Below are 26,376 nucleotides of genomic sequence, written 5' to 3' on the forward strand. Positions count from 1 at the left end.
TTTTTTACTTTTTACCATTTTCACAAAAAGGAACATACCCTGACATAGGACTTTATGAAATGATAATAATAATAATAATGATAAAATAATTATTTATTAAATAATAATAGTAATTTAAGGAAGAAAAAAATAAATTAAAAAACCACAAAAAGACCGACATCATCGCAGAGTAGGGTTATCATATATATATATTTTTATGTATTTGTTTAAAAATGTAATTCATAATTATTTATTTAGAGATTTATTGTCATTTAATTTGATGACCGTAGGCAATACTGTTTAAGTGAAAAGTAAAATAAAATATTAATGACAGAGAAAAAAATTCAAATAATTAGTTGACCTACAAAGAAAATAATTGCAATGTTTAAATTAAAAAAGGCCAAAAATTCACTGCTAAAATGTAAATTTGTGACTTTTTTGTCTCCACCGATATGTCAGCTTGGTTTTTTCTTCAAGCTTTTCTAGTTTATACACAAACAGATTTATTAAAAAATAACTGTCACAATAACTATCAAAAGAACAGAAGACGCACACACCAGATTAAACAACAATTCATTTAATAATTAATCTTTGTGGTCTCTAGGGGAGGGGTTTGAAAGGTATAAAATGGTCATATTAAAATAATCGACCCAGTCTTTTCCCTCTCAGGATACCCACTGTCTAGTTGTCTTTTGACAAAAGTCCTTATATTTTTTTTCAGTTCTTCAGCAGATGTCCCACTTATCCGTGTATATAACTTATTTTTTATTGATGAAACAACTCGACAGTTCAATGTACAAGGCTCCCATAGTCCCAAAGTGGATATAACACACAACCAATGACACACAGGCAAACCTCCCTCTCGGCGTAATAACATGAGATCCGTGACGAGGTCGGAGGTCGCGATGGAGACGGCTTAATGTCCACGAGCATCGAAAAAACAGTTTCCTGTGAGCCTTTTTGTCTTCTGCGCGATTTAGAAACATATTTACTACCTGGGGGAGAGAGTACTGGTTGATACCCGAAACAAAGACAAATAACATAACAGTGAATATATTTATTATTATAGAAGATAATTAATGTTAAGAATAATAATTACAAAGGCAATTTCTCTAGACTACTATAATCTGGTCCTGTTCATATAGTCGAGAGGAGAGTGGGAAACAGTTACAGGAAGCTCTAAAAACACCGTGGTCACTCACAGTGTAGCACAGTTCATTTCGCCATTCATCCTTTGAAAAAAGAACAACAAAAAAATCTCATTATCAGTGAGGGGGTGGATTTTTGGGGGTAAAGCAGGAGGTACGATGCTTACCGTTAAAATGATCTCATCCGTCTTTCCACATTGACAAAAAGACACAAAGACAGAACAGAAAGCACCACTTTTACCACGAAATGAAAAGACGCCCTCGTCCACGAGACCTAATCAGGGCTGATTCACGTTGAGGAAGGCTTAATAATCGAATCCCACGAGCTGACCGAGCTGAGGATGACGCGTTTTCACAGTGTGCATCCCTCTGGAAGTCGTTTCCAATCCACCCGAAAAAAAAAAAGGCTTGAAAACGATGGATCGTAATTCACCTGACGAAGGAAAGACGAGCCGTCGGCCGCCTCTTTCTACGGACCGACGGCCGGTATGAAATAAAAACACACCGAGGATGCACAGAAACCACGTACCTTTAAATTGCACTGATAGAACCATTGCGCATATTCCAAGTCACACTGACGAGTCTTGCATTTCCCGACCGTCACCTCCAGCCAGTCATGGTGACCCTGTTTCGGGCGGTGTAACTGGGAGGGCGGGGTTTAGTAGTCCGCAAGAGGAAAAGGGGGCAGGTTGAGAGCAGCACAGTGATCCTGACATTTCCCTTACACTCCTCCAGTGTTGTCCCTGTACTATCTGGACTCTCCGTCTTTGTGGGCGCTGTACAGCGCCAGCTCGCCCGGCCCTCCGAGTCTACGCGGCGGCGTGGACGACCGGCTGGTGATGGACGGAATGAGCGGAGGCGGCGCCCCCACCGCCAGAGCTCCCACCAAGCCCGCGGGGGTCTTTGCCAGGATGCCGTTGGGCACGTGGTGGGGGTTCAGCGGGCCGAGGCGGGCGAAGAGGCCGGCGTGGTGCTGGGAAGCGGGGGACGCTCCGTGGGGGAGCGAGTGGGAGAGAAGGCCGGGGTGGAGCTGCTCCAGGTGAGCGGCAGTAGCAGCATGAGAGGGGCTCGAGAGGTGAGAGCCGGCGGGGAGGTGCGGGTGCATCCCGAAGTAGCGAGCCCGCTCATAGTCCTCCCTCAGGATCTGGGCGCGCTGCTCCTCGTCCATCAGTCCTCCTCCTGGGGCTCCGAGGTGAGGAGGGCGGTCGAAGTGCGGCGCCATGAGGCCGAACTCCTGGCGGACAGCGGAGGTGGAGGCAGAAGAGGTAGACGTCGGAGGGTGGTGAGGGTTGGCGGCGGCGGCGGCGGCTGCAGCTGCGACAGCCGCGACCCTCTCTGCCTCCACGAGGCGCTGATGCTGGAGCAGACGGGCCAGATGTGGGTCGGAGCGCAGGGCGAGGTGAGGGTCGGAGCGGAGCGCCAAAGCTTCCCTACGATGCTGATGATGCTGCTGCTGAGCCGCCAGGTCCCTCCAGGGGTCCCAGGTGAAGCTGTGCGGGCCCTGTGGCGGTCCTTGGCCCGGACCGTGGTGGAAGCGGTCTCCTCCTGGACCCATGACCAACCCCGCGGCGCCCGTGCTCCCCAGATAAGCCTCGATGGCTCTGGAGCGGTCCAGCAGGGAGAGGTGTGGCGGCGCGTTCGGAGTGGGCGGCATGAGGGGGACACCGGGAGTGGGAGTCAGTGACAAAGAGGAGGAGGGAGTACCAGAGCGAGGGTGGTGCGGATGGCTGTTGGGGCGGTCAAAGCTGTGGTTGGGCGCAGGCGGCGGCAGGGTGATGGGGATGTGCTCCGGCTCCTCTTTCCGCTCCTCTTTGACCTTGACGGGCGGCAGAAGCAGCGGAGGTTTGGAGACGGGTGTGGTGGTCCGGTCAGACTTCTTGGCCTGAGACAAAGACGTGACGGAGGCGGAAGCTGCGGAGGAAGAAGGGAGGTTCGTGTCTCTTTGGGAGTGTGAGGGTTCGCCGTGGAGGCTGTGTGCTGTCGGGGCCATCGGGCGGGGGTAAAGGTCCATGGGGGACGGGGCCGAGCGGTTGGAGGGCGGGGGAGTGGTGAGAACAGAGGACGAGGAAGACCGCGGCCTGTCTCTGTCTGCTACTAAAGATGAGGAGCCGAGAGGAGGCCCCCGTGAGGACACCGTCGGCAGCGGCCTCTTGTCCCCGTCTCTGTCTCGCTCGCGGTCTCTGTCCCTGTTTAAGCTGCGTGTCAGGTCCTCGATCGGCCCACCGCTGCCCCCCAGGGCGCTGCTGTGGCCGTTAATGTGGGAGAGCGGGGTGCTACTGCGGGGCTTGAAGGGCGGGGCGACTGGAGACATTCGCACAGGTTGTCGGCCGTACAGCATGTTGTCTCTGCAAAACACGAGGACAACGAAAATGATTTACGATCCTCACATTTATCACTTCAACTGCAGTGTTTAGAAGTACATGTTGTGGCAGTTATAAATAAGTATAAACTGCATAAAAGATGGATTTATAATAGAACCTTAAATTATTTTTTTTATTGATTGATGTAATTTTCTCATATTTTATTTATTTTTTTTAATATAAATTGTCTGATAACAAATAAAATACATAATATATATTAATATCAATAAAAATGTTAAAACCTATAAAAAATAATATAAAAATATATAATAATATAATAAAATAAAACGTATACTGCCATGCTTCATAATCTAATTTAAATGTAACAAATTAATTGTTAGACACATATAGACAGTGTATGTATGACTGAGCAATGATTTTTTAAAATTTTTTAAAGTAGTATCTTTCATACTATCTATATTTTGGTCAACAAATCAAATGCCTGCTTTATAAAAAAAGGATAAATAAATATATATAAAATAGAACAAAATTTAACAAAAATACAATAATTAAACATAATAAAATCAACAAATATAATAAAATTAAATACTGGAAAAATGTGTATTCCCATGAGTGTGTAGTGTGAATGAAGCTGACAGCAATGATTATCTTAATGGTGTCACACTTGAATTTAACAAAAAAATGGCTGCAATTGTGATTTTGAGATATGAGAGTAAATATTGTTGCAGTCGGTTAGATCTATTCTGTGTTTTTTTGTGGATTTTCACCGGACAGGTCCCCATCTCGCTGTGAGATCTGAGACCACGGGTCTGTTTATGGTCATGTTTGTTATGATTGCCGACTAACATCACACTTCTCAAAAAACTTTAAATTGAAAACCTGTATTGAAAGCAGCTGAATGTCATACCTGTCCTTTTCATCCTTGATGTGGGGGACGTCTCTCCTCTCCAGGTCCTTCGCTCGATCCCGCTCGTCCCGCTTGTCTGGCCCTTTCGCCCAGCTGGGACCGGGAGCGAACCCAGACTGGCCGGCGTGTAGGCGGTTCCAGGGGTCATGGTGGTTCGGGGTGGACAGACCTCCGACCACACTAGCTGGTGAATCTTTGGGGCCGAACACAGATCCTGCTGCAGACCAGAAACACACGTTACACACTTTCCTCAAAACGGAGACGCTTACTCAGAGCAACCTAGAGGGAGACCTGAGGGTGAGGACAATGTTTCCACGGCAACACTGTTGGGTCGGGACACCAGTGACGTAAACCTCAGACGAGCTAAATTTAACTACAGACCGACACGTGAAACCCTTCAAATATTTTCTCAGCGGTTAACTGAGTAACGGTTAACGGTGTTTACATCTCTAATTTAGGGCACACAATTTAAAATTCGTATCTCAGCGTTCTCACACGGTTTCATGGACAACATATCAAAACTTTTCCATGACTTTCCAAGGAGCAATAATATATTTTTTTGTCCTCGCCCCACCTGCAGAGTGTTTTGCACATATATCAGATCCAAACTCACATGATGTGAGTCAGGGGGCTGACATGGAGGGAGAGATGGAAGAAACGTATGAAAAACAAAATGTTACGCATCGACGCATGTTAGAGCTAAATGATGTTGTCAATGCTGCCTGAGGAACTGTGAGTCATTAAGTCTTTCGGTGTTTTTATTTCTGGGTGCGTGCATAGGTGTTATGTGCGACTGGGACGATGTGCAAAAGTACATATGATGTTATTTCTGTTTAGACTGTTGTGTTTTTAATGTAATGGTGTGATTATTGTTTTTTATTGTGAGTGCGGAGACATTATCTGTGCAGCACTGAGTCCAAGATAAATTTCCCCTTTGAGGGAGAATAAAGTGTATCGTGTAACTCGTGTATCATCAGCTACAAAAAATAAATTTGCCATTATGTCAAATGACGCAGAAGATTCCTGTGATTATTTCACTGAACACAACAAAATGCCATGACCTTTTTTTTTAAAAATCTTTCAAAGATTATCACTATTTCCAAGACTATTTCATGCCTGGAAAATTAGATTGTGGAATCATATGACTTTTCCAGGTTTTCCATGACTGTGAAAACCCTGGTATTAAAAGATAAACGAACTGCACTTGTAAAGCGCTCTTTCAGTCTTTCGACCACTCAACGTGCTTTTACACTAATGTCCCAATCAAGTGCTTTTACACTACTGTCCCAATCAACCACACACACACACACACACACACACACACACACACACACACACACACACACACACACACACACACACACACACACACACACAGTAAAGCAGCAGGAACAATTTGGGTTTCGGTATCTTGCCCAAGGATACTCCGACATGCTGGCTGGAGGAGTCAGGGATCAAACTGCGATTAGTGAAAGATCTGCTCTAACTGTGAGCCGCAGTCATCCGAATATAACAACAACAGGACAACTAAAAGGTTATTTTCTTGGTTGGCAGCAGAGAACAGCAGCACGACTGTAACATCAACTATCAGAGAGAGCAAGAAAGCCCGGCTGGTACTGGTGTGTCCACACTGCGGAAAATGAGTATTAAAACCAAATATTCAGAGTCTTTATGTATCAATAATTATTATTTTTGGCTGCAGAGCTGTAGCCAAAGATGAGGCAAGTTTCGAGCTGGGTATTTAATCTCAAAACTTTTTTGCTGACCAACCAACTTGTGTCCGAAAAACTAAAGAAACTACGCTTGGTCCCCAGTCAGATTAGTCTTGTTTATTCACTAATTAATTTGTTAATTCCTTATTTCCTTTCATAATTATGTAAACGTTATATTAAATACATTAAGGTGAATTTATTTTACGGCAAGTGTTAGAGGACTTTATATACCAAATGCATTTATACACTTTTTTGAAGAAATAAAATGCAGCAATGTAGCCAGAAAAAAAATACTGTTTTGATTATCGATACAAAAACCCCCAGAATATATATTGGCACCAGGATTTCTCCCCCAAAAATTAAACAATACCCAGGCCTGGATCAAAGCTCCACTGGTGGCCGTAAAGGCAGAAAGGCTGTGCATTTATGACTGCAGAATATCAGAACCAGATCTCAGTTCCTCACAAAATATCCACTGTAGTTATTTAAAGACTGAAATGTCTACAGACAGATTTTTGAGAAAAAATCATTTTGATGTATTTGAGGCTACTCTTATCCTTCAATTAAACGCTGCACTACTGCACTGTCAAAAGAAGCAAAACAATATCTCTCTTTTTCGTGCTCACTGTGAATTATCTGTTAACGAGAGGAAGACGTCGATCTCGCCCAGTTCCTGTTTTCAGTGCAGCCAACAGTTAGCTTTACAACCCAAAACCACATCTGCAGGTTAGCTGCTGAGTGTAAATATAAAGATGTACTAACAGTTTTATTTTTAACAGTATTCAAAAATAATAACCTGCAAAATCTACAATAATCTGTCATAGTAAGTTACTTCTTTACATTTTCTTTTGTTTTAAGATGTTTCCAGACTGTCCTTCATGTGTTCTTAGTTTACAAATTCCTACTTTAATTGCACAAGAGCAACAAAGATGTCAAATTTGTTGTGAAGGCTTCCATGGAGACCAAAAACAGCTGTTCTGAACACACTTGATTGGCAGCGTTAAGCAGCAAAGGTGCGACTCTGCAAGCCACAACAAGCTCAACACCATTTTTCATTAGCTGAGCACGGAGGGCTTCTCCAATCACAAAATGTGCCAAATTGTGTGTTTTATGATATTCACCCACTCAAGATGGATGGTGTTAGCGATTTTATGAATTTAAATAATATTAAATATTGCACGACGTGGGTGAGAGGACTAATTGTTTTCTGCCCACACATGTTCTTTTCTTTGACGAAATCGAAGGAAACCACTGAACTTTTCAGACAAATGAAACCCTAAATAGTGTTTAACGTGTGTATATACTGTACGTAACAGTACGACAGAGCTGTGTCACTGCAGGGAAACTGAAGACATTATGTTTTTAAGTCTTATTACTACGCTCATCATGCCACAACATGAATGTTGATTTATTGATTACTGTATTTATTCCTTATGTCCATACTGGCTGTGGTGATATCATTTTCAATGCGACTACACTGTAAAATTCTACTGGAGCACATATGAGGCTCCCAAAATAGAGCACATATCGATGTACTAGAACAAATTCCCGCTGTGTGCTTCACCAGAGAGCATTTCCTCTGTGAGTCGTGGCAGGGACACACTTGTTGGTGGTTGGATCTACGCTTGTTGCCAGCGCACAACTAAGAGATGACGTGACTGCTGAAGTCTCATTTTAACATCAGCTGAACTTAAGAACGCATTTTTGAATCAAAGATTGTGGATTTTCATGAAAAGTGAAGTCAATGATTCAAATGACCAATAAAACTGGGAATTACGCACTTTTCATTCTTCATTTTCTGATAATTTTGGCTGTGTTTATGCATATGGCATACATTTTGGCAAGATTGTGTATTTTTGTTTAATCTTAGAATTTTCAGCTCAGCTCCTACAAAAGTAAAATACACGTGAATGAAAGTGTTACATTCAGACTGTTAAGCACTAAAAAATGCAACTCATTCAAACTGACATATTTGATCCCACAGCCATCAAAGCATAAAAACATGCACTGTATTATTATGTCATTTTTACCATATTTGTCATATGGAGAAAATAAATGCTATTTCCACTAGGTGCACTGTCACAATCAATGTTGCTGCAAATCACTGACATATCCCAGACTGTTATCATAAAAAAAAATCTACTTTGTATGTAGTATATTGAATTTTTTTGTGTTTTTTATCTAAAAGATAGTAGTATCATGTCAAAAAAAAAACTGGCATTTAAAGGATTAAATTCTTAAAACTAATGAGTATTTGGTAATTATGATCAGGACTGATTGGTTAAAAAAACTGACTCTATGAAAGTATCTGGGATCTATTACGCAAAGCAAACTCACTGGATGACATTTGGCTGTTTCACCTGACGCTGACCCACCTGCTGTGTTAACCCTAACACAGCCTCTTGTTACTGGCCTGAAGGCAACTCAATCATTCAACATACGTGAAATTTGTGCATTACATTGAGACAGATGTTTGAAAAATCCAAGCCTATCCCTCAGGTATTGTGTTTTATGAGTGGAGATTTTGTATCACTGACCCAGTGTTGGGCTGCCAAGTCCTCCAAAGGCACCAGAACCAAGAGCTCCCAGTGGGGTGAAGGGTGGGGACCGGCCGTACGGATCTAAAACAAAAGTTTAAGTTAAAAAACACTGTGCTGATACAAACATTCATGGAATTATATTTCTACACAGACGTATGGAAACTCTACAAACAATTGATTTGCACTAGTTTATGAATGGCCAAGGTCAAAGTAAAACCTGGAGTGAATCAGAGTGACAGACGCTGGTGTACAAGTGGCATACAGATGTGCCTTTTGAAGCTGCTCTTACCCAAGTGTGCAGTCGGTGGGAGGAACGAGGAGTGGGGCGTTGATGGAGAGATGAAAGGAGCCGAGGACGGATTGACTGCCCCTGAGGGAGAGAAGTGGTAGTAAAGGAAAGAGAATGTCACGACTTATCAAATCAAGTGCATCAAGCTCTTCACACAGTTAATGCTGTGACTCAACAGAGCACGGCTGTCAAACCTCGGGGATGTGAGGAGAGGACGGATCAAAATGCAAAGTGACGCGTGGTGAGAGAAGTTCTTTTAGTAATTAGAAGAGCTGGACCCAAATCTTTGGATATTCAGGTATTTGTTTATTCGGTAGGTATTTGTTTTGTCAATTTAGGCATTCGGCTATTCTTTTTTTACCCCGCTGTATTCTCAAATTCAGGATTTTTTGTGTGTGTCTTTTCCAGGCTATCCTAGAGTTAACAGACAAAATGTTTATATATGCACCTGCAGCTGAGAACAGACTGGGAGGTCTGGTGAGATCATGAGTGGGAGGCAGGGCTCCTCCAATGGGCCCCAGAGGGCCCAGTCCCCCAGCTCCAGGAAGACGGGCCAGCAGGTCACTACGGAAGTCCAGCTTGTGAGGATCAGCCTGCATCAGCTGAGAGAGGGGAGCAGAAAAGTTCAACCGGCACTGAAAAGAGCTCTCAACACCTTTTATTTCTCTGTCTACTACTGAATATCTCATATAAAAATAACGTCTTTATCTTTTATCAATATAAAACACAAACCAGTTTAAAATAATGTATAAAAGCCTGACTTCCACAAGGCACAGATATGAAGAGGGGTTTGGTAATGACCAGGTATTTACAAGAGTTACTGTGTATTTATTTAGTTACTTAATATTTATTTTTTCCTAGTTTATCTTCCTATTTTTCCTTTAAATAATGATGAAAAATTGTAAATATTAGATTTTGGGTATGCATATTTGTTTAGTTAATTAGATTATGGGTTTAAATCAATAAGAAAGCCAGTTAAATAAAATTCAGTGACTACTTTTCAGATATTTGAACCAAGTCATCAAGTGTTTGACCATTTCTTTTGCTTTGTTTTTCGTTTCGTCTATAAATATCATTTTTTTGGTCTGTATCATCATTTCTCTCCTTTCTTTTTTACATGTTCCATATATCAAATCAAATTTAAAAAATAAAATAAAATTCAATAAAGTCTACAATCTGGGGACGTTGCAGCTCGTGATTTCAATAAGAAACACGTACCTTCACTTTTTTCTGATGATGCAGAATCATCCAGGCCACATATACATGCATAGCACACCACTTTCCTGGTTTCTGCACAGCACAAAAATTACAGGGGTTTACCGTGTTATTCCACGAATCTTGCGTGTACACCTTTAAAGCCTTTGCACACAGAGTCAGATGTTGTTCCTGTTGTTCAGAAATATGTCGTCTAGCCGTTACACAAGGCTGATGTTTTCCATCTGGATATAAAGTTACCCACTAGAGCTCAGTATAAGTTTGGGAGTTTACAAAAAATAGCCAGTGAGAAATGCATAAGCAAGGATACAAGAAAAATCGCAGAGGAAAGAACAAACATACATTATCCGTGGGGTAATTTCTGGCTTCTGAGATATCTAACTGGGTGTGCAAGGGCAGAGAATAGACCAGTAGCAGTCAAGATTACAAGTGAGATTAGTGCAAAGAGTGAGTGAAGCAGTGAGAAAGTAAAAACAGGCTGAAGATTTTAAGGAGCCAAAGGGATTCAAAAACATCTATTTTTGCTTACATTACTGATTTTCAACGATGTCCCAAATGGATCAGTTAGCTACAAGAAAACAGAAGTGTGAAACCACTTTTAATGCACATATCTCACTCTTTATCAGGAATAGTTTTGCACTCTTTACTGCTCTGACTAGGCCCATATTGCAGCACATCCTAACCTAAACTTTGGTCCTTAAAAACTATACAAACAGGAAAAAGGAGGACATCTCTAGAGTGATGATGCAAACTTTTGGTTTGAAGTGTTGTCCTTACCCTGGGGTCTTTGGGCTGCAGGTGGTGAGGCACAACCCCAAGTCGTGCGGTTATATCTGGACCCGTTCCCTGAGGGACAAGAGGCTGTCACACACACAGCACAACACAACACAACACAACGCAACGCATGAGCCTTAACTTCCTGATCTACAGCTCTGCAAACCATTAACAACTCTCTCTTCCAGGGCCATTTTAACTGTAGCTAGTGGGGCCAAATGCACGTTTTTGAGAAGTAAGGAAACATGTCACATCTTTAATATATTATTAAATTCTTTGTCTCTCAAAAAAAACACTCAGACGATGTTGCTTTTGCAGTTCTTTTCCAATATTGCGCAGCACCAGTCAATATTAATTACCCTCCAGTGCTTGTGACTTTATCTGGGAAGCCCTAAATATTATCAAACACTCTTCATATTTTCATCAGTGTTTTTCCAGTGTGACCAAATGGACGGTCACTAGGCGGGTTTCCATGAACCCTGAAATTCATTAATTGAAATTTGCCAATGTAAAATAAGCCTAATGGAAACATGTCAATTTAAAAAAAACTCCCTTTTATCGATTTATCTTTTTTAGGTCACATGATGCTATGGCTATGTGCTTGTCAGTAGGAACTGGCTCACTCATGATGCAGCAGGAGCAACAAGAGCTGTTATTGCATCACATAACTCTTTAAAACAGTTATGTGATCATTTGCAAGTTTTGAATCCACAATTCCTCGGTGAAATCATGGACTATCACTTCCCAGAAACCTCTCATATGTGGCTGCTCCCACATGTAAGGGGCTCGCCTTTCCATCATGGCTCCATAACACGCTTACGTCACCTTAGATAGGAAATAATGACGGCTAGCGCGGTGGCTGCAATAGAAATAAACCAGCTGATGTTTTAAACATCCATCGCCATGGTTACTGGGATGTTAGCACGAGATGAGAAATCGCAGAACATCACTTAATAAAAACACAGCCATCTTGCAATTGTGTTTTATTGACATTTCGAAAAAAAAATTTTGTGCAAACCCGCCTACTGTGTCTAGACAATAATTACACCGGGTAATGAGAGATTTCCCCTGACAACATGCTGCTTCTGAACTGCCCAGGAATAAGTAACACAAAGATGTAGAGAGTTTGTACTCACCTTTGGCTGAAAAGCTCCTTGCAAGGAGCTGAAAGGCCCAGTGGGAGGAATCACAGGCTGGATACTCGGCACTGAAGGCGGCGGGTATTGTGGGAAGAACTACCATGACACAAACACACACATATACAGCTTACTGACCACTGAACAGCTGAACAACTTAATTTAATCAAGGCTGTTTTTGTAAACTTTATCAGCAAGATTACACTGAATACTCACAGGGTGTCTGTAGAGCCCGTCCACTTTTCCTGCGTACTTGTCAAACTAAAAGACAAAAAGCAGTGCGTGGGTTAAAACATCTCAAAAAACTGAATATGGTCCACATTCCAGCCTCACTGGAATTTCCAGTGCGACACAGCTGTTCAGCATAACAACAGAGCGTCTCACCAGAGGCGGTGCGGTCGCTGTGGGGTGCAGGAAGGGCGTGAAGTGGTGCGTGTGCGTGTGTTGGTGCTGGTGGTTGTGCTGATGGAACTGGAAGGCCATGGGCGGGATGCTCGACTGGTTCTGGGACGCCCGGCCTGACGAGCCCGGTCCAGAGTTCGATGCCGACGGACCGCCGGGAGTGGAGCGGCCCGCAGCTGCATTGTTTTCAGCCCCTGGGACGCTGCGTCTGCCCTCGCGCTCTTGTGAATTCAAGAAGTGGGAGTTTAAGTTCTGACGCAGTAATTCTTGGTCTACAGTGAAGAGAAATAGAGGAAGAGGAAATAAATCGATGAATTCAAACAAAACAAGTCACTATTTTTAGTTATATTTTTGTGGCTCTTAAACTGAACGTCACTGGAAAATTCACAACAGCTCTCTGTTTATGTAATTTAGGGTCTTATGGACATAAAACCATCTCAAAGGGAATCAGTGTGAATCCAAATTCAAAATATTGCCACCGAAGTTTTTGCAATCTCTCCTGATATAATGGGTTATAGTTTGGGCGTGGTTATGCCAAGACATTTACTACCAAAATTATGCAATTAACTCCACGAACCAATGATAAAAAACAGGTGCAACAAAAGCTCAGCCCGCCTCTTTGAGACAGAATAACGTGTCTCTATGTAGCGTTTTGCAAATAGCCGGCTAACTATAAATCGCCTGTGTTTTATCTCTGTCTTTCCACTGAAATTTGCACAATGTCATTCTTTTATTTTCCAACTTGAAAAAACAGCAGACCGCATTTACTGTGAGCCCCGGAGGAGTCAGTCTGTCACAAAAACTTGTGCATATGCAGCGTTTATTTTGCCCAAGAACAGTTCAATAGTTGTTTTATTTAAAAAGATTTGAATTTTGCAAAATGGCTGCGGCTGTACCCTCTCTCCCTCCACCTCTGCCTCTCCTTCTGCAGACATTACGCTGCTGATGTTCCAAACATGGAGATTGATAATGTAATTTGCTAACCATAGTTAAAGACAAGCTATACATTATATATGGCCCTATTCTTGACCTCTGTGTATAAAGGGCTATAGACTATCACAACAAAAACAGCAACTACATCTGTGCATTTAAAAAAACAATTTAAAAATCCTTTAAAGAAAAACTGCTATACCCCCACTGTATCACAGATGCATTTTTACTACTTCAAAGTAAATTTAAAGTAGCTTTAAGTGTAAATACCTAATTTTGCTACATTATATTGCTTGTGTTTACAATTGTTAGAGTTAATTTCAGACACAATAATAATAAAAAATTGTGATGTTTAAGGTGCTAGTTATCAAGTCTCCAAACACAACCTGCAGCCTCTCTGAATGCAGTTCTGACTAGATCAGACGTCTGTGTATCGATATGCAACTTCCTCAACACCCCAGACGAACCCAGACAACCGCCAGAGGAAGTCTGGGTTTGGTTTATTTCAGTCTCACATTAGTCACTGTGTTCCCATGAACAGCTGACACAGACCCACAGACTGTGACAGCAGTGAAAAGTAGCGCTCCTGTCGACTGTACCTGCAGCTGATGAGTGGCCGGGAACCTGCTGCAGAGGTGGAGGGGGAGGCAGGCCGGGTGAGGACGAGAACAAGGCCCCGGAGCTGGCTCGGGATGGGGGTCTGAGGGGCCCTGAGGATCCTAAGCCCCTGTTGAAGGGCAGCGACACACTGGTGGAAGGAGTCGGGGGGCGCATGGAGGATGCGGAAGACGCAACAGATGAAGCAGATGAAACGGGTTTGACCGGGGTGTTGCTCCTGAGAAAAAAAGAAAGAATAAATAATCAATTAAAAAAATAAGCCAGTTGTTTTTTTGTATTGTGATTCCAATCTATTTAATTTTTTAAGTTTATATATTTTTATTTTTAGTTATATTTTTGTAATTTTCAGGTATATTTTTTTTTTTTGTTTTTTTTTTTTTTTTTTAAACTTGTTTTTTAATTATTTCATTTAATTTTTAGTCTTTATACATTTTAAATTTTTAGTAGTGATATTACTATGATTACTTTTTAAAAAAAAAAAAAAAACTTTTCTAATTGATTTTTACACACCTGTTGATGTTGTAGATGGAGTGAGATCGTCCAGGCAGAGTGAGGAAGGGTTTGGGTTTGGAGAGCGGCGGGCTGCCGTTGTGGCGGCTGCCGTTTCCATTGAACGGGCTGGACCGGGGGACCGAGCCCGGGACTGCGACCGGGGAAGGCAGGCGAGAGAAGGGGGCAGAAGAGGTAGAAGAAGAAAACAGGCTCTGGGAAATGCTGCTCCAGGCTTTTCTCCTGACTTCGCTCCAGGCCGGATACTCTGGGGGTCACCATCAACCTGAGACGCCGCCACAACGGGCCGGGAGGGGCGGGCAGATTTTGCCCATGGATGTGCCCATGTTTGAGGGCGCGGGCTCCACAACTGAAGAAGAAAACATCAGTCAGCATTTTGTGTTTCTGGAACATTACAGTGTAAAGTGACAGGACGAAGGACGTACAGAGAAGGACCACAAACACAAATTAGGGAATAGGTAGGTTTTTTTAAATGATGTCAGCTTATTTACGCCAACATTACCCCGGTGTGTCAGTCATTGCAACTAGATGAAAACAAAAAGCAACACAGACGCTACAAACTAACATTATCCCTGCAGCATGTGGGCAGCCATTACTAACCGATTCAGACAGGGAAAAATAAATCACTGCAGCAAATCTTACATTTATGGCCGCGGATATGAGACCGTGCTCTGAAGTGGAAAACACAGGCTTTATGAACATGCTTAATGTGTTTGAGCCTCGTTACAGCGCTCCTTCACGAGCCCATTTCAGCCAGACTGATTCCTGCTTTGTCCCAAAATAATAACAAAATAAAAATAACATTTAAAAAACAAGGACATTTCTCTGACATTTGCATTTTTGGTTTGTATTTGGTAGTAACTAAAAGACTACATGTTATATCTTATCAGGAGCCGTTTTTGTTTAAACCCTTTGAAACCTGAGCAAGTTGGCTTGATTTCTTTCAAAAACACGAAAGAAGGCAATGAGCAGCAAAAAAAAAACTCCAATATTTGCAAGAAATTTGTAAAAAGATACTGATACTACTACTAATAATAAAAGTAATACTGAAGTTTTTCGCCTAGCTTTCTTTCCCTTGACATAGTCCCCTAGCTTTTTTAAATTAATTTTTTAATAAAAATCACATCAGCTTCCTCAGTGTTCAAAGGTTTAAAAGCTTGTGAAAGGCGTCTGAAAGCAGCTTGAGTGATGTCGCTGCAGGTTTCAAAGGCTTAATATGCTGCTTAAGGAGACACCACAGAAGACGGGTCACTCAGGTACAGCTCCATCACTTTTCTAAGTCAAAACAGACCATACTTTATGATGCAGGTTATAATAAATTAAATTATATTAAATTTAAAAATTCCAAATTAAAGACATTTCTCTGGCATATTTACATTTTTGCTGTAGCAAAAACATATTGTACCACAACACCACTGCGTCGTATCAAACCGAACTCTGAATTTTGTGAACAGTTACTCCCTTCAATACTGAGCGAGAAGTCTTCACAAGATTTAGGACCTAAAACATTTTTAAAAACAGCCCAAATCCAAGTTCCAAGGGCAGTCAAAGCAGGTCCAAAATAAACCAGAGAAAAGTTTGGAAAATTGGAAAAATATAATTTTTTGACTAAACGCACACCATGGGCTGCCAAACTAGTGATCTTTCCTTTATTTTAGGATATTTTTAGGATTTGTTTTGCCTTTATTTGATAGGACAGCTTAAAAATAAAAGGGGTGAGAGAGAAAAGGGATGACACAGCAGCAAAGGGCGGCAGGTTGGATATAATATTAGCCTGTGACGGACACATTATTTGACCGTTTCATAAATGTGAATTTCTCGTACCTTTCCTCGTACTGACTGTGAAGACTGGGTCCATGTCGTTGTCAGAGGCCTGCATGGGCATCCAAAACAAATAATTAATTTATACTCCAACCAAAATCAACATGTCAATCAGCTATCGAGACTGGATGAAGAGTGTAAGACTATTACATGACCCGACTAATAAATAAAACATCTTCACTGAACTTTAATTTGCTCTTATTGTGTGTTCCCACTAAAAAATACAATGCGAGCAGTGCAAACTGTGTTCAGGAGTACAATCTGAAGTCTTTTCACACCTTTAGCTGGAGGGGAAAATGCATGATTGGACATGATGGAGAAGAGTAAAGAGGACAAAGATTAAAGTAGTCAAGCATAAACAGCAATCAGTTCTAACGCACATCTTGTCATCTGTTAAATTGGCATCAGTGGAGCCAGTGGCGATTATTTACCGTCCTTTGACAACAGTCAACTGGCTACAGTGCCTTTCTTTCTGCTTTTTTTTTTTAGATTTTTTCTTGGCTTTTTGACTCTATTATGATGGGACAGTTGAAGCGTGAAAAGGGGGAGAGAGAGGGACGACACGCAGCAAAGGGCCGCAGGTCAGACAGAGTTCCCACAGCATACGGCAGAGAAGATTTAAGACTTTTAAAGATTTTTTTAATGCCACTCAATATCCAGTTCAAACCAAATTTCTATATAACTAAACTGAAGAAAATGTTTATTTGAACAAATGTTTATTGTAACATAAGACATGGTTTTTTTGTCCAGTGAAAAAGTTAGATCATCTAGGTCAAATTTTCTTTCTAGAGTGGAATTTATGACCAGTTTTCTGGATGATTTTGTGTTTCTCGATCTGCATGTAAGATTCGATTTTTTGGATTCCCATCATGACAAGCTCAAGAAAATAAACTCATTCAATTATTGAGCAATAAAGCAATAATTAGAATAATTATTGATTATGATTATCAATTACTTTGAGATTTTACAGTGCAACATCAGAAAAAAAGACTCATAAAATCATAGTCCCTGTGCCTCAGCATGTTAATAATTTATGTCAATTTGATGCCAATTAAGGCCTTATTTTCAGATTAATGAATTCAATGCCTTTTAAGACTTTTTAAAGATCTGCGGGGAACTTTTCAGAGTTGAACCGGCAGCCGCTGTGACGAGGAAACAGCCTCTGTACACGGGTTGCCAGCTCCATCAGTTGAGCTAACGGCGCCCCACAATATTTTAATTTCAACAAATCTCTGCGCAAACTGTGTTTCTGAAATAAATATTTATAACAAGTAAGCGGTACACACCTTGTCTCCAGTGTCACTCTCTGTGTCACACTGAAATAAGACAGGAAAACAAAAAAACATTCAGATCTGCATCTTTAAGAATATTTCAGGCAATGTACAGTTTAGATCAGTTTGCAGAAATGCTGCACATCATGTTCGCCATAATATAAGAGAATAAACTTACAATGTAGCCAGTTTCCAAAGGATGGCCCTAAAAAAAAAAAAAGATACACAATATTTTTAAAATAGGTTTTAAATAACACTAAATGCAAAATGTACAGTGAGTTAAATATGAAAAGGTAAAATATGTTTACATTCCTGGTTGTAAGATCACCTGACATCATTGACAAAAGCCCTCTGAATGACAGGTGTAAACCAGTTTTACAGGCTCATTTTCAATGACAGGACACACCGCTCAGCAGCGTGACAGAAATGTAAACATTGCTGTTTGTTTCAGAATTAGCTCGACATCCTACATGACAAGATGAAGGTGGATCCAACCGAAACACTCGGGCCCAGTAGAGTTGTAACTTCACCTCTATCTTTCTCCTCTTGTTTCTGCAGCTGCTGGAGTAGCTGTGCGGGGCTCCTTCCTCCGGCTCTGACAGCGGCCCTCCTCCGTTCTCCTCGGGCCCTCTCTTCCCCTGTTCCTCCTTCCCAGCATATCAGTGCGCTGACTGGGCTTCAGAGAGCAGTCCATCTGATAACAAGAAAACAATAACCAGTGTTTACATGTCTGGCATCAATGAGAAGGCCTAAGGGCAAAGACCGCAGGCAGGCTACATGTTCATTAATGTCCTGACAGAGCTCATTTCTGCAAAGTTACTACTCTGATCGCAAAAATAGAGACACCAAAATGATGGAATTCAATGCAGCAGCCAGCATGAGACTTCAGCTGTTTGGGTGCAGACTCAATTATATGGTGTTTTGAATTTATGGTTGTGTTGTAGGTTTTGGGTTTTTTTTGGCCTTTATTAGAGATAGGACGGCTGTAGCATGAAAGGGGGAGGAGAGAGGGGACGACACGCAGCAAAGAGCCGCAGGTCGGACAGAGTTCCTACAGTGTACAGCAAGGTAGGTTTAAGACTTTTAATGCCACTCAGAATCCAGTTACAGACCAAGTTTCTATTAACAAAAATTGAAGATTTTTTTTTTTTTTTATTTGAATGAATGTTTATTGTAACATAAGACATGGCTTTTTTGTCCAGTGAAAAAGTTGGATTATCTTTACTTAAGTTTGCTCTTATTGTGTGTTATTATAAAAAAAAGCTTTCTATAGTGGAATTTATGACCAGTTTTCTGGATGATTTTGTGTTTCTCAATCTGCACATGAGATTCCACTTTTTGGATTCCCATCATGACAAGCTCAAGAAAAGGAACTCATTCAATTATTTAGCAAATAAAACAAGAATTATAATAACTATTATTAATTATTATTATTATTAATTACTTTGAGATTTTACAGTGCAACATCAGAAAAAAAACAACTCATAAAATCATAGTCCCTGTGTCTCAGCATGTTTAAGACTTTTGGAAAATTTAAATCAATTTTATATTTGAATAGGAAACAGCTTCTGTACATGGGGCGTCCACTCTACCAACGGAGCCACTGGGTGCCGCAGGTTGTGTTGTTTTTTAATTTCTACACCTCGTTTACATGTATAGAACAGCAAAAATAAAAGAAATGTCTTACAACCTAAATCAACATTCTTTTTAACATAATAAAAGTCCAATTTCAGTTGTTTTTGTTTGTTTGTTTGTTTGTTTGTTTTTCACAAAAAGGACAGTACACGACCCACACTTATTTACCTGAAGAGATAATTGCACATTAGGAAAAAGAAAGAAAAAGCATCTCTCCCCCACACCAAACATTACATTTCTGATATATTCTTCTGTTTTTTTCTGGTGAAATATGGGAACATTTTATCTCTTCAGGCCCAGTGTAATAATTAAAAAGGATAAACCAGTTGGTGATGAGAGGTTGCGAGTAGGCGTTGCTTGGCTGTAAAAGAACTAAAAAGGGTTGGGAGGCGGTGACTACTATGAAAAGATAGTTTGAGTACAAAGTGCTTCTTCAAATCCCATGAGCGATGTGGAGAAAAAAAGAATTGATTAACCATTAAGGAAAATGGATCAAGATTCCTCCAGCTTAAAGCAGGTGAGATTCAAGACTTTGGAAGCCTTTTTAATGCCACTCTGAATTAAAATTAAGATATTTATTTACAGCAACCTATATTTGCATCAATTTGTTTGGGTGAAGGACCTTTTTTTTTTTAAAAAAGATTATTTTTGAAGATTTTCCCTTTATTGAACAGGACAGACATATCAACGTCAAAGTAGGAGAGAGAGGGGGTGACATGCTGAAAAGGAGTGAGGGTGGAATCGAACCCACAGCCACTTCGCCAAGGTCACAGCCTTTTTGTACATGGGACGCCCGCTCCACCAGTTGAGCCCTGGGTGAGGAGCAATTTTGCCCAAATATTGTGTTGTGTTTATTTAAGCTATTTATTTATTTATTTATTCTTAGTAATGTTCATGTGAGAGGAATTTGATTCATTTTATATACTATAAACATTTATCACATTTATTTATTTATTATTTTTCCATGTCTGAGCATTTTTGAAAGAGTTATTTAAGACATTTTAATACCAATTAAGACATTCCGTTTTAGATTTAAGGATTTAACGTTTTTAAGACTTTTTAAGATCCCGGGAGCCCTGAGGAATTGTTTACATTGAGTGCGATTGAGCGAGATTTCAAATGCATAAAACAAGTGCAATCCAATGGGATAACATCAGGAAATTTCAAGGTGATGTTGCTGCATGTATTCTGTGACGACTCTGTTGTGTCTTAAATCCCAGTGGTAGTTTGATGAATTAAAAATGACAACACAAGTTATTAAGTGCCGTATATTGTCATTTTTCTAATTGGCTGGATCCTTTAAAATTATTAAGATCATGCTGTTTATTTAATAAAAAGACATTATTTTAATTTCCTTTAGACGGACTAAAATAAACTGAAGAGCAGGCAACAACATGAAGGTAACTACAGCTTATCTGGATCTGTTATTTATATTTGTTTACTTTTTATGAATTATCTTCAACAGAATAACTGTGGGCACTTACTGCTGTTAATAAATTCAAACAGGAAGTTAGAAACTCAGAAAAGGAAATTGCCAAATTCCACCAGTAAACACTGTCTTTTTTTTGGCTGGTATGTTGACTTATTTTCTATTAGCAGTTTCAGATGATTACATAAAGACAATGTTGGCATTTGTTGGTTGATTTGACTGTAAAATGAAGTCACCCAGGGGAATAGTGGAACTGTCTGTGTGTTTATAAAACCATGACCTACTGACAGATAGTTTAGTTTCCTGATTCTGATGCAACAAATGCCATCAGACCCACCCTGAAGGCAGATAAGCTCATATTTATTTCATTATTTTCTCTTCATCAGAATGCCTGTTGCATCATGTCAACATATGCAGAATTATATAGATATAAAAACACATATCTATAATGTGTTACACCTATCAAAGTATGGTGGAAACTTATTGCTAATTAACCAATTATCTGCCATTCTATAGTAATAGTTTTTTGTTTGTTTTACTTTTTCTTCACAGTTTTGAAGTAGCACAGTCAGTGGTCAATACATTCAGCTTAAAGACATTTTTTTAAAATTTTTCCAAGATATTTTCATGCTATAACAAGATTTATGTTATGTGAAGAGTCCTAGTTCTTGCACTTTAACAACGCAATCTGTGCTGTTATACTTATTTAAATTATTTCATGTGAATTAGTTCTTTCTCAGTCTGAAAAGCCATTTGGCAGCTCATCAACACCTCAGTGAATTAGGACATGAATAATTGAGGCCTCTCTAGAACCCATCAGAGGGATGCCTTGGGGTTTGGGGCTGGCCTGAGAGGATTGCTTTCTCCGAGAAAGGAATAGTGTCAAGAGTTGAGGAGTTCAATCTGAAGCCTTTTAGCTGGAGGGAGGAATGCATGATTTGACGTGATGGAGATGAGTAAAGAGAACAACGATTAGAAGTAGTCAAGCATAAACGCCAATCAATTACAACTGGGGTTGGAAATTGCACCACCCACCAGCCAAATTCTGGGACAATGTGCAAGTGGCTCCTAGATTTGCTTTACTCAACAGCCAGAAAAAAACAATGGTAATCTATGGAGTGCCACAGTGGCAGGTGGACAAAGACATTTATTTCCTTGCCTGTTCATAACGCACATTTTGGTTTGTTAACCCTGTATGTTGCACACATTATCTAGGGTTGCAGTGATATAACAACATCAAGGTAGAAGCATTTGTTTTCATTCCTTTAAGGGAAACTGGTGCTGATAATGATAACAGTAACTAAAATGTAAAACTGAGAGAGGTACCTTAAACTACTGTCTATGGCCATGATGCAAATTGAAGAAATACTGGTCCAAAATTCTATGTGAAATGGAGAAAATATTTGATATTGTTTCAGAAATATATCCAATGCCTTTGATATTTGGCCCGCCAAATCGACATACAACTGCTGCAACTTGCAAACAGTTTTGCAATATTCTTAATTTTTCTGCAAGAAAAAACATATTATTACAGTGGAAGCCCTTCTGTTACAGGTTGGTCTAAAGCTATTTTTGAGCAGATTTCTTTGGAATATCTTACACATACTACACATGGCAAAGCCGATCAGTTCTACAAAGTCTGGCTACCTATCTGAAAAATCTTCTTCTGCCATTATTTCACAAGGAGCTTCCTTGAACTGAACTCTTGTAATCTGTGATTTACCTGAAACATAGATGGCACATTTGCTGTAACCTCCTGCATATGTCTGTTGGGCTGAGCTGCCTTTATTTGTTTTGTTTTGTTTTCTTCTTCTTCTTTTTTTTTTATTTAAATGTTTTATTAGCTTGTACACATTTGTCTTAAGGCAGCAATGCTCAACTTGCTTTGCTTAGGGGCCACTTTTGCAAAATGACAAAAGGCCAGGGGCCAGTCGCAGAAGCCCCAAAAAATGTTTCTATGATTCCAGGACATTTCTCTAATTTTAGGCCATTGCTATGATTTTAGGACATTTCCCGTGTTTTAGGAAAGTTCTATGATTTGGGAAGTTTCTCATATTTGAGGACATTTCTCATATTTTACGACTATTCTAGGATTTAGGACATTTCTCCTATTTTAGAACATTTCTTGGATTTTTTGCACATTTCTAGGGTTTTAGGATGTCTCTTGGATTTTAGGACATTTCTCCAATTTAAAGATGTAACTGGAATTTTTAGACGTTTATAGGATTTTAGCACGTTTCTTGGATTTTAGAGGGTTTTTAGGACTTGAGGAAGTGTCCAGGATTTTAGGATGTTTCTATGATTTTAGGACATATTTAGGACTGTAAGAAGTTTCAATGGTTCTAGGACGTTTCTGGGATTTTAGGACGTTCCTACGATTGTAGGGCATTCAAGAATTTTAGGACGTTTCCAAAATTTGAGGATTTTTCTAGGATTTTAGGAATTAGGACATTTCTATTATTTTAGGCCATTTCTATGATTTTAGGACTTTAGGGGTTAAGGCAGGACCTTTGTCGGGGGTTGTGGGGATCCTCCACTGTCTTTTTTTTGTTTTGTTTTACAAACCAGTTCTATTTCGATGCTGTTTTATGCACTCTGGCACTTTATGTGTACCAAAAGTACAGAAACAATTTCCAGTGTGAATCCACATTTGGCCCGCGGGCCATAAGTTGAGCATTATTGTCTTACAGTGTTCTCGTGGTGGGGGGGGCTCAATAAATACAGTTTTTTAAAAAAAAGAGTGATCCATGTATCTGTCTGTAGTACTGTGTGAAATAAATGCAGTTTGGTGAATGACAGCTGGGTGTAAAAATGTAGATATTTACCTCCAGAGCCTCCAAGCTGACAAAGCTCGCAATCGCGAAGCCATCAATGATGTCCTCCTCGCAGGACACGGACTCCCTCTTCCTCCGACGTGGAGGCCTGTGTCTCCCAAAACCGGGCCGGCATTCTCTCCCACCGGGACCCAGCACACTGTTCGTCCCACAAGCCTCCCGATCAGAGCCTGAGGACAGGGATGTGGCCCGCTCCTCGGCCAGGTCCACTCGCCTCCTCCGCCGCTCCCTGTCGCGCTGTGAACGGGACCGCCGGCTCTGCCTGAATCCAGTGCTCCTGCTCGGGCCCTCCATGTTCAAACCTCCCTTTTGTAACTCCAGTGAGACCCAAAGGCACTTTAGTCAAGTCCCGGTCCGGAGGAAGGGCACCGAACCGCAAATAAAACACCACCACACAGGCCCTCGCAGGGAGCCCCTGTTAAAATGGCGTTAATGGAACCAGTGGCTATTATTTACCGTCCTTTGACAAGAGTCTATCGGCATCGGAGCCTTTCTTTCGGCGAAATTTGAGTGTCATTTCAATGAATCTGAACGCAAACTTAGCTCCACATGGGGATTTAAATCATCCACGACACACAAATGTCAGGACATATTAGCCGATTGTGTCCCGTAGAAAGCTAGCATTAGCCACCTAGCTAGAAATTCAACCGATAACCACATAAGTCATGTAAACAACAAATAAAAGAGACAAGTGCAAGCCGTGTACGGACAAAACGGGCCTTTTGGATAAATTTCGAAATGAATATCACGCCAACATTGCTCAATCCTGCGTGTGGGATTTCCTAAATTTCTGCACACGCTGACAAATTTATTTGCCTGTTAGCAAAAAAATGATAGCTAGTTAGTTAGCAAGGCCCAAATATCCGGTATCAACACACTAACACCCGTGACATTATTGTGTATTATTATGAAATATTACTGCTGACAGCTACTGTGAATTACCCCAAATCTAAAATGAGTAAAATTAGCTGTCTGGCTGAGTTAAATTAATGCTAAATGCCAATTAGCTCATTTGGTTAGCATGTACACGGCTAACTCGATGCGTTTCAATATATTCAACCTAAGAATAAAACTATATTCTTAAAACGAGTCTGGAAACACCGACAAGCCGGACAGTTTGCTATAAATCTAGCTAATATCCCGCATCTAAGATAATAATTGTTTTTTCCTGTCGAAACACTGATGGCCGTTAGTAACGGTTGAATTCGCATCAAAAGAAAGACGTAACGTTAGCACTGTGGCTAGCTAGCGTTAGCCGATCCAGCTGTTAGCCACTAGCAAAACCTTTCATTTTTTTTTAAGGAAGCCGGAACAATATGTTATTTTTACACAAACAATCGCCCGTAAAATGATAATATCTCGTTTCTTTAATCGCAACTCTTCCCTCGTTGCACCTCCATCATAAAGAAAAAAAATCAAGGCCCAAATATCAAAGCCTCGGTGTCGATTTCCATAAACGAGGGTGTCGGCCAAGCCCCCGTCGGGCTGGGCAGCTCCTTCATGCAGCCTCTCTGTGTAATCCAATGTTTTTAGGATTAGTTTGGACCACTCGCCGACGTTTCCGGTCAAAGATTTCGTATTCTCGCTTTAAAACAACAAAAAAATCCAAAGTGCAGATTCACACGGAGAGCAGGAGGACGGCTCCGCTGCTGCCTCCCTCACAAGTTTCCACTGAATTGGAAATTTATGGTGAAAATCAGGGAGACACAACCCTTGTCAGCCGAGCAGTGCATTGTGTGCGCCGCTCTTCTTCCTCAGTCACCAGGCTGGATCGATGGAGGCTCCGCCGCCGCAGACCGCCGCCCCGTGGACGGTCTGTGGAGCTGCTGCAGTTTTCTCCGGGTTTCATGATATCTGACGGCGTTTTAAATACTTTATTATAAACACGAGTACAAGTTTTTTTTTATTCTTAGTTACTGTTTCTATGTTAGTCTATATCAAGGAACTTTATTGTTGTAACAAGATGTTTTCATGTTTTTACGTGACATTTTCAGGTTATAACAAAATGATTTCATGTTATAATATTTATTGGCTATTGGAATTGATTCAACAATTTTTTATGACGTGATTTTACTCTATTTATCGTATGTGGTTTTTTTTTGTTTGTTTGTTTTATGGACCCTGAGTTACATGATTCATATGTGTGTAAGATGTTTTTATTTTAAATCAACATATATTTTGATGTAAGATGTCTTTGGCGTTTTTAGAAATTTTTTCCATGATATTTTTAAGGTTATAACAAAATGTTTTCATGTTATTATATATATAGGCTATTGGCATTGATTGAACTATTTTTATGACTTGATTTTACTCTATTTATCGTATGTCTTTTTGGGGTTTTTTTTTATGGACCCTGAGTCTGGAATACATGATTGATTGATTGATATATATGTAAGATGTTTTTATTTTATATCAAGAACGTTTTCTTGTTATATCAATATATTTCTTGTTCTAAAAAGAAAAGTTAGGGGGCCTCATTTAACTGTTAATATATATTTTCTTCTCCTTACACGCTGTTTCAAACCAATTGCCAAATCTAACAATATCAAACCATAATCATCATAAAAAAAGGTGATTCATAAAGTCTTAAACGATGGTGAGAACATGGCCTTTGTGTCCTCAGTGGTAAATGGTGCTGGCAGTTAAAACCCATAACGATATTATCATAACAACACAGAAACAGATGGAAAACCGATATGAACAAGAGTCAATATGATCAATATGATCAGTTCAGACCTCCTAATTAACTTTACTTTGACGGACACATTGCCCAGAGTAGATGGAGGCTTTTGTTTTGTTTTTTGTTTTGTACAGCATGGACAAAAACCCTCCGACATAAGACAATTTTAACTATTTCAAGAGGGCAACGGTGCAACATTTTAAAGGATAATCCTGGTGTTATTCT

At 40.4% G+C, this 26,376-nt stretch overlaps 1 protein-coding gene across 1 annotated transcript; it reads right to left on the reverse strand.

Moving 5' to 3' along the window:
• Nucleotides 1–540: 540 nt before the first annotated feature.
• Nucleotides 541–25,210, reverse strand: fbrs (fibrosin). The gene is given in 21 exon segments (XM_042507415.1): nucleotides 541–3,472; nucleotides 4,356–4,572; nucleotides 8,605–8,688; nucleotides 8,897–8,977; nucleotides 9,345–9,498; nucleotides 10,115–10,186; nucleotides 10,641–10,679; nucleotides 10,889–10,972; nucleotides 12,022–12,120; nucleotides 12,238–12,282; nucleotides 12,406–12,695; nucleotides 13,953–14,188; nucleotides 14,482–14,666; nucleotides 14,668–14,750; nucleotides 14,753–14,830; nucleotides 16,306–16,354; nucleotides 17,589–17,618; nucleotides 17,752–17,778; nucleotides 18,104–18,213; nucleotides 18,216–18,267; nucleotides 23,463–25,210. Coding segments are annotated over 21 exon segments (3,915 nt in total). The 5' UTR covers nucleotides 23,766–25,210; the 3' UTR covers nucleotides 541–1,875.
• Nucleotides 25,211–26,376: the final 1,166 nt, after the last annotated feature.

Source organism: Plectropomus leopardus, chromosome 19 (assembly GCF_008729295.1).
Source record: "Plectropomus leopardus isolate mb chromosome 19, YSFRI_Pleo_2.0, whole genome shotgun sequence".
NCBI classification, from domain to species: Eukaryota; Metazoa; Chordata; class Actinopteri; order Perciformes; family Serranidae; genus Plectropomus; species Plectropomus leopardus.